This window comes from Morone saxatilis, unplaced genomic scaffold, assembly GCF_004916995.1.
Source record: "Morone saxatilis isolate NCDOM2014 unplaced genomic scaffold, NCSU_SB_2.0 Contig14, whole genome shotgun sequence".
NCBI classification, from domain to species: Eukaryota; Metazoa; Chordata; class Actinopteri; family Moronidae; genus Morone; species Morone saxatilis.
Genome location: NW_023339696.1, coordinates 3218721 through 3228168, shown reverse-complemented (window position 1 = coordinate 3228168; position 9448 = coordinate 3218721). Strand labels below are relative to the sequence as shown.

At 39.8% G+C, this 9448-nt stretch overlaps 2 protein-coding genes across 3 annotated transcripts in view; one reads left to right on the top strand and one right to left on the bottom strand.

Moving 5' to 3' along the window:
• The window catches only part of prr15la (proline rich 15 like a), a 6695-nt gene extending 3074 nt beyond the window's left edge, over positions 1-3621 (top strand). For both annotated transcript variants that reach the window (XM_035654362.1, XM_035654363.1), the window contains one exon: positions 3222-3621. In XM_035654362.1, coding sequence (XP_035510255.1) covers positions 3251-3613 — 363 coding nt within the window. In that variant the 5' untranslated portion in view covers positions 3222-3250 and the 3' untranslated portion in view covers positions 3614-3621. The remainder of the gene's footprint in view (positions 1-3221) is intronic.
• Positions 3622-5928: 2307 nt separating this feature from the next.
• Positions 5929-9448, bottom strand: part of LOC118323057 (NACHT, LRR and PYD domains-containing protein 12-like) — a 10978-nt gene continuing 7458 nt past the window's right edge. Inside the window, 5 exon segments of the mRNA XM_035654977.1 lie at positions 5929-7679; positions 7981-8021; positions 8111-8284; positions 8994-9167; positions 9379-9448. The exon segment at positions 9379-9448 is cut by the window's right edge and continues 122 nt beyond it. Of these exon segments, the coding sequence (XP_035510870.1) occupies positions 7108-7679; positions 7981-8021; positions 8111-8284; positions 8994-9167; positions 9379-9448 (1031 nt within the window). The 3' untranslated portion in view covers positions 5929-7107.

Sequence of the window (9448 nt, the reverse complement as noted above, 5' to 3'; positions counted from 1 at the left end):
TTGCAACAGCATACAGAAAGGACAGAATAAAAAAATAACAAGAGCAGAATAAAAAATAACAAGAGCAAAGAGTAGCTTATAAAAGATAAATAATGAAATAGAATAGCAATCCACATACACACACAGACATAAACACAGCAATAGGTGCAGCAACAGTGTTTCGACAGTCTTAACATGTTGGTGTTTAGCAAGTATACTTTTTACCGAATTTCAACATTTGGCAATTAGCACAGAACACAAAGTAAAGCTAAGACTTATGGGAATATCATTAGCTTTTCAAGTACTTTGCCAAATTAGTAAACCAAACCAAACTTTTGACCTGCTGTACTGTGTCTGAGCTCAGAAGATCATCAAAGCCGTTAGGATTAATCATCTTGGCATCATAGATATCTGTACCAAATTCCATGGCAACCTATCCATTAGCTGTTGAGATATTCATTAAAAACTAAGTTAATGGTGGCGCTAGAGCAAAAGTCAGGTGATCACCAACGGCAGTATGATTCCTCCTCTGAGGACAATGAATGTCTAATTTCAGCCATACAGTAATGTCAGCCTGCTATACAGTCACCTCAAATCTAACTTTGGCCACGCTTAAGACTAATGTCATGTTAAAGGCCGAAATGTTAGTAATGTTTACATTGACTGTTGTTCCACTGTCACAACAAAGACCTTACAGCATGCAGCCATCTGCGACTGTTTATTCTGACTCTAGAGGTGTACTGAGCCCACATAGCACCACAAAAGGAACACTGAATCTTAAAAACATTATTTTCTAAATGTTCTGTTTGGATTGTTAAATGGATTGTTTTCTGCACCACAAGCAACAAAATGGCTGCTCCCCCACACTCCCTCCCACTGAAAGGCAGTCACGCACAGAGCTAGGAAGTCGATACTCACCGTCACTTCAAAGTTGTATAGAATCTGCATGAAAAGGGACAAAGGTAGCCAAACAATGATCAGTTATCTGAGCATATCACGTCTTCATGGAACAGAGAAAAAGAGAGCGCTAGAGTGAGAGTGAGAGAGGACGAAGAAAAGAAACAATAAAACAATGTGGTTCAGTTTCTGTTTGCTCAGCTGCTATAAAAACTTGCCCCAGAGCCAGAAGGCAATCAGGAGCTGACCTGAAGCCAGTTTGCATGCCAGCTGGGGCAGTTACGTTGATCTTTTTAAAGCCCAAATAATGGAACAGTTAACCAAAGTGTAAGATGATCTCTGTAATAGGTCACATCTTTATTGGATCATTTGCACCATTTTGACTCTTAATTTCCTTGTTGTTGGTTACTCATAGTGTTAATGGCCTAGGAGTAAACATAAATCCCTGTTAGCGACTTGCCGTAAGCAAGGACAAACTAGCATGGTTCTGTCCAAAGTTAAACAGGACTTGGGGCCCTAACTTAACTTTGCACCCAGTTGTCATTTTAACGCCTTTTGTCCACGTTGCGTAAGCAGCAAATTTACTTGCACCCAGCTCTGCGTCCATGGACGTATTGGTCTCAAAAGCTGTCTTGTTGGCACATTGCTATCCTGAGGCAGCAGAATGTGATTGTGCTGTTGACCAACAAAAACATTTTCATCTGCTATTTGAAGGGCCCATTATTCAGATAATATGATGCACCTACATGGGCAGGTTCACAACACGTGTATTCAACTACACTCTGTTTGTTACACACGCAGGGACACGCAGCAGTGCTCCTTCTCCTAAGTTAAATATCAGTGCATTTGCTCATATGCAGTCGAATGGAGTTTGGGATTGAAAGGAGGATTGGGAGAAAGTGGTGGGAGACAGTCCAGTGGCCAAGGACCACATACCTGTCACTCAGCGAAGACGATTGCTGCAGTAAACTTCGCTTATATCGCCCTGCTGTAGCAGACATCTGTAATCTCCTGTCAGATGGAGCACACAAGCAGCTCCGTTTCCTCAGCAGAAAACGGTTTACTTCTCAGTAGGCACAGATGGCTTTCAAAGGAAATGGGAGATTTCATTTAATTCACGTTGTGCCCAAAACACACCTATAATTACTTAAGAAACTAAATTCAAAATCTGTATAGAGATTATGCACTGTTGGACACACCATGCACTTGAGACCATACACTGTAGATAGTTTAAATAGGGCCCTTAGAGAGTGCAGCCATGCTAGCGGTTCCGTGAGGTTGCATTTAGACCAAATGGTGCTTTGAGCTAAATGCTATCATTGCTAGTTCATTGTGTGAGCATGCTAACATTTGCTAATTAAAAAAACAAAACATAAATTGTGTTGAGATATTTCACAGAATAAATAAAAACGCTGACTCGCTGGTGGCACTACAGGAAGTATCAAAGGCTCAGCAAGAGCAAAATTCCCCCAAATTCCCCAAATTTCATCCTCTGGCTTTCATGGATATTCATGGCAATCCATCCAATAGTTGTTGTGATATTTCAGTCTGGAGAGAGTGGTAGATGCACCAACAACAGGCCAACATAGAGCTACACCACGCGCATTCACCTTCCAGCACCTCTAAAGCTCAAAAATGAACATGTTATATTTCATTTGTTTGAAATTGAATTGCTTATGGATTTAAGGGGGTAATGTACTGGAACTATTGTTTTAAAGGCAAAGTCATAATGGCTCACGGTCCCTATGCACCACCCTGCACCACCTTACAGTGCCCACTATGGCTGCAATGTCAGGTGTCTGCATACATTTGGCCATATAGTACAGCATATTCTGTTATTGCTGTAACTGTCTTTGTAATCCCTCAGATAAAATTATTAGATAGATGATGAGATGTCTTTTTTAGTTATGTTTTTATCATCTCTCAGAAGATACCTCACACACACACACACACACATACATAATATACATACACACTCACATACCCATTAGACTGTCCTCCTATATGCTTCTCTTTCTCTTTTATACACCCACACACACACACACACACTCTGATGTGACACACTGACACACACACGGTAACCTGAGTATATGTGCATCCACAGCATATGGAGACTATTGAATTACACTGAAATATTAACAGTGTCATGGGTGGATAGATAGGTGCTCCGACAAACATACACACACACACAAAACAAACACAGAGATAGATATTCAAATAAAGACAGGTGCACCCACATACATGCATTGTTTGCGGGTTGCAGATGATTCTTTTTTAATCCCAACAATCTTCTATTTTTCTCTTTATTTTAACCTTCCTTTAACCCTATTTATTCTCCTCCTCAGCCCTTCATCCATCCCATCATTCATCCATCATGGCAGAGCCGTCCCCAGGCTGGTGGAAGCTAACTTTCCTCAGGAGAAAAAAATCCCAGCCCAAGGTTCTGTATGAAATCCCAGCAGAGTTTGTTTCCAACGCCGCCACTGTCCAGCACGGGTCCGGCACTGCCACCGGAGCCGCCGCCCACCCAGAAGACATGGTGCACAACTCTCAGCTGGACGCCCGGCTGGAGAGGATCGTGGACAAAACGACGGCCAGCAAGGGGCGCCATGTTAAGGTGTCTCACTCTGGGAGGTTTAAGGAGAAGAAGAGAGTGCGAGCCACTCTGGCAGAGAACCCAGAGATGTTTCCAGGAGGTGACCCCACGAGGGATGAGAACCAGAGGGCTGGGAAGTGACAAAAAAAGAAGAATAACGCACGTACATAAAGACATAGCTACATAAACACATAAAAACCTAAAGGTTCAATCAGAGATACATATTTAAGAGGATTATAAAAGTTGGTGTTTGGGTTTATGGCTCTCTGCCCTTATTGTCAGTTGATGGAGCCATAATATCCAAATGTGGGAAAACCCTGGGTCTTAATATCTTCTTTGCAGAATTTTCAAAATGAGCCACTCTAAAAATGTGCCTAGTTTCTATTTCTAAAGCAAAACTTGAGGTTTTCCCTTTCACCACCTAGTGGCCACTAGAGGAATCGCATCTTGAGGCACTGGTTTCATCTGTGGAGGTTGCTGCTTCATCCACATGCTGTTAACAGGAACGATGGTTCAACCTTTCTGGAAACAAGATCTTCAACAACTAGTCCACTGATTTTCTCAATGTACTGGGATTAAACCTTTGACCTTTCCGTTCCTGGATGGACCAACCTGGCTGAGTAGCCACTGTGACTGGACCTTTGGACCTCATGTGAGACTGCAAGCAGTGACATACACTCAAACTGAGGGCTGGCATCCAAACATTATTTTTGGTTTATAGGTTTATAGGTTTATAGTGTAATTTACAAAAGTCAACCTGAAGATGTCACTATGATACAGTGGAAATTTGTGAAGCAAATCACAAAGGTTGCAGTTGACCTCTCTTGACTCTAGATTGGAGATCTATAAAACCAATCAGATTGGTTGATTGATATTTGAAGTAAAGGTTTTGGGGGGGTTATACAGTCAATGTTAATTAGTGTCTTTGTGATGAATTTGATGTGAAGAGAAGTCATTTTGCTGTGTGTCATTGAATCCTACGTTACCACCTTCTATAAAGAAACACTCCCTCAGATGACTCATTTGAAGGTAGTACTTGATAGACTTCTTGAAAGGTCAGCTCCCCTGGATAACAATATATGATATTTTCTCTCTCTCTCTCTCTTTTATTTTCCTTCTGCTGAGTGAGATATCTACCACTGACATTTCTCCTGCAACGCCAATGCAATGGAAAGTTCTGAAACATGATACAAATATGCCGTAAAAAGGTAAACTGTGTGAACTCATTGTCCTGTTCACTAGCAGTTAACAAGCTTGTTATCTCAAACAAGTTTCTGCCCTCTCCAGTACAACTCTCTACAATGCCAAGCACACAATGTCGGGGGAGTAAATGACCATGTACATAAAAAATTGAAAGGGAGCTTTTGTGACTGACTAGCACTAGCATATTCCAGGAGACAAACCTAGTGTGTTAGCAGTTAGCTCGCTAGCAGCAGTTACTCTACAAGTTGTCACTGTTACCAAGCTTCGGTAACTGAGTATTTAGCAAAAAGGTTGAATATCTCCGTGGTACTTTCTGGTATGCCTGGGCCTTAAAGGACCAGTTTGTAGGATATATACATATTCCATAGAGAAAATATTTTCTGGTTTTACCTCTGATGACCACCGGCTGCTCAGCTTCAACTCTCTGTGATTTACAGAGTTTCTTGATTGACAGATAGCTTTACTTGCTAAAGTAGCTAACCGTTAACTAGCTAATTGTACCTTCCGTTAGCAAGCAATGGAACGGGACCGGATACAGCCTCCAATACCAACAGGGAATACAGTACTGAGGTTGTTTACAGAGTAAGTAAACTAACTGTTAGCTGACTCAACCCCTAGGTGCCAGGAGCAAACCCCGGCTAGAAACCCACCTCGGTACTGTATTCCTAGTAATTAAACTGGGAGTTCCCAGTACAAGTCCCTCCCTACCTGCCTGTTTTTACAGGAAACTTGTGAATATGCAGAAGCAATAAGGATCTAGCCGTCTCATGGGAACGTCCTTTATTATCTGATCTTGATATCTTTATTATCTGATATTCATGTCTCGTCTTGATTTTGTCTTGCAGCATCTGGATTATATACTCAACATCCAATCAATAGATAAACTTCAGGCTGTCACTTTGATGACACTTTCTGTTTTGATTCTGGGGGAAATTAATGTAAAAATGTATGTTGATACTCTATTCTTCTCCAGTGATAAAGTGCTCCCACAGTTGCTGTAATCAATTCATCTTCATATGTCAGTGCTGCAAAACCTAGGATATTTGTATAAATAAAATATTATTTAAAAAAGTAAATGATTTCTTCTTGCAATTGATTTGTTCTCAAATATAAGGGTATAAATGTAACAGCTATCAAGAGTGCACAAAAATGACAGAATTAACAGATCATTATAATCTAGTTTTGTAGTGTTCATTAACAGTTAAAACTAGATTATCTGCACAGAGTTGCAGTTGTCAGTTCAAACCACAAGGGGGCGTCCTTACTATTTAAAGAATCAATATTTTTATTTAAAATAATGTACATACAATGAGGGAAAAAAATTATAATAGAAATCAAAAGGTGATTATTTTTTTTACAAATATAAGAATGAAATTGGGTTGAATTAAGACATTTAGCTTTGGTACTATACAATACAATTTTAAAGTTAACAATAGTGCATAAATTATCATTACATTCAAAATAAGTAAAGTCTTTCTGAAATGTAATACAATAGAACAGATGAGTTGATCTTTATTGATCAGTCTTGCAGAAAGTATTTGTTATCAACATCTAAGAATCTTGAAACTGTTTGTTGGACTTATTTTGTGTAATATTTGCAATTTTCTTTGTGATGCAGAATCTAAAAGAAACAAGCTCCAACTTCCAAAAAGATTTTCCATTTGGTGTTATTTTCCTAGAATTGTAAAGACATTTTCTAATATGTCTGTTGGTGCATCTGTTGCTCATAATATCAACAATTTATATAAAGAGTGTACACAAATCTGGGAACCCCATGTTCTTTAAGCTTTTCATTAATTCCATTAAACCACTGGGTTTGGATTATATTACAGAGCTAAAGTCTCTGAACTTGACAAGCAATGCTTTCTCTTTAAGCTGCACAGTTAAGTAGCTGAGCATTAGAAGCCAATGAGTCCCTCAGATGCTGAAGATTCCATCATCCCAGTTTGGTAAATAAAGTGCTCACTCCACCTAAAATCCTCATCATGGTCCCTACACCTTCCATCACAGTGAAAACACCATACTGTTTGGTGCCATTCTGCCCTCTAGTGGTCAGAGGCAATATTACATATTGTATAGAGTACTGCTTGAAAGTATGTGAACCTCCTGAGCATTTTGGAGTTTTTCTATTGTTTTACCATTATTTCCAGTATTTTTTAAATATATGAAATAACAGGTGTAGGTTTATCAATTCCATATACTTTTTTTGTTTAGTGATAAAGTAGGTAAATACAATCAGCTGGCAGATAACTGTTGGCTAAATGAATTAATAAAATGAGAGTTGTTTAAGAGAGAAATTGGGCAAATGCACAATGCATTTGCAAAAGCACAAATGTAAAAAGCCACAAAACCAATGCAAAAGACACGTTCGCATTGTGCCTCTTTTCGTGTTGTGGCTTTTGCATTTGTTTTTAGAGGCAGTGTGGGTTTCTCTACCCTGGAAGTGATTCTCCTTCCTGACACTGACACAGAGACACTGAAGCACCAGATGCAGAGCTTAACTTAAACCTGAAGGCAGGATAGAGGGGTTCAGTGAATGTGCAGTGGAAGGTGTGGAGGTGGCTCAGTGTGTCAGAGGAGACACTATAGAAGGACAGGGTGCCAGCGGGCCAGTCCAGATACACTGCTACTCTACCAGCGTCAAAGGAGGAGTGGATACCCCGTATGTCTGTTGTTCTCTTGTTGTGACAGGCAGAGTATCCATTACCAGAACAGAAGAGACCCCAGGATTTGTTGTTCTCGCCAAGACAACAGTCGTCACACTCCCCTTTCCTTTTGATTCCCCTGTATGTCGCCCCTACATTAACCCATCCTTTCCACTCCACCTCCCAGTAGCAGCTACTACTCAGACCTTCTCTACACAGAACCTGCTTCCAGTGGTGAAATCGCTCTGGATGGTCAGGGTACGGCTGCTCCTCTTGCAATTCTGTCACCTTCCTGTTGTCCTCAGAGAGAGAGAGCTTCCTGTTTGCTGTGTTTGGGTCCAGTGTGACTTCACAGGCATCTGATGGGTAGAATAAGAAACAATATAGACAGATTTTACTTTGACATGTTCTGGTTAGTTCATGATTAATTTGTTGAAGATGAACTCTTCCAGAAAGGGTTGTGTATGTTGTCATTCTTTGTCTAATTGTTAGCAGGATACCTCAAAAATGGTATCTGATTTAACTGAAATGTGATGGAAAGTCAAGCCATGTTTAGTAATTATACTTATTTTAGATTATGCAAAGCAATGTGGTCATACTGAAGCACTGAGGCAAATCAAATCAGTTACTTCAAGAATACATCAGAAAGGCTCAACTTACACATGAAGGGTATCAAGCAATGTCTTCCACCGTGGTCAAAACTAAGGCCAAAGCGACATAAGAAATGATTAGCAAAAAAATACAAATCCACACTGTGAATAAGCTGCAACTGTACACCAACACAACCAACCTGAGAGTGTCCAGTCTCCACTGTGGATCCTCCATTGCAGCAGAGAGCATCTTTACCCCCGAGTCTCCTGGATGATTGTAGCTCAGGTCCAGCTCTCTCAGATGGGAGGGGTTGGAGCTCAGAGCTGAGGCCAAAGAAGCACAGCCTTCCTCTGTAACCTGACAGCCTGACAGTCTATAAATGTATTACAGACATATGTGTTATGTGACAGATTTGACAGACTACCAAGTGGCCTATATCTTCAATTAGTCAATGATATAGTACCATATTGGTAATGGAAGAAAAAAGTCATTATTAATCAGATTTTTTTTCATTTTATTTTTTTGTATTTTAGGCCAGACCAGAGACCAGAAAACAAAATAATTATATGAATGTAAAGTTATTCTGTCAATCTTTTGAACTTTGCTTTTCTTAAATCCTTCTCCACAATATAAGGATAAGAAGGAGTTTGGTTGAGATTAAAGTTGGATTTATAGCAAATACACTATACATTATGAGTTCTTAGTACAGGTAGCTGATGTTAATCCCCTCAAAAATGTAACTAGGGTGATGCTGGCTATGGAAATACCATGTGGAGATTGTTGAGAAACACACATTTAGCAAAGACGTCTCCCCTCTCTCTATCTATGAATGAAATGTAAATATGGCGATTGCACAGAATAATAGTTAATGTTGGAAATATAATTAAAGTATGATGCAGTCTGATCACATACAAAATATCCTTCTAGTGTCATATCAGCTGGAAAAATATGACACTGAACTCTAAATCAAAACCTAGGTGGGAATGGCGGGACCCCTTGCATCAACTACAAATCCATCTTAAGAGACAGAGCAGAACATCTGCTTAGCTGATCATGCATTGAATTAGTTCATGACTACTGACCGTAGAGTTTCCAGTCTACAGTGTGGACTTGCCAGCCCAACAGAGAGTAGCCTCACTCCTGAATCCTGAAGCTTACTATTATTCAAGTCAAGCTCTCTCAGGCTAGAGGACTGGGAGCTTAGAATTGAGGCCAGAGCTTCACAGCTTCTCTCTGACAGGTTACAGCCTCTCAACCTGGCAAGAAAAATAAAAATCAAACATAGGAAGTGCACAATGTTTCTTAATTTCTTTTGTGTTAACAAATATATAGATATAATTAATTTGTCCAGTTGCATATATTCAAATAATGAAAGCTCTGACTTCGGGCAACAAAATTTTATCTAAAATGAATTGTGTTTAGATATGCTTTTTTGATCATGTATTGAATTGTTTCATGACTACTGACCATAGCTTTTCCAGTCTACAGTGTGGACTTGCCACTCCAGCAGAGAGCAGCTTCACTCCTGAATCCTGCA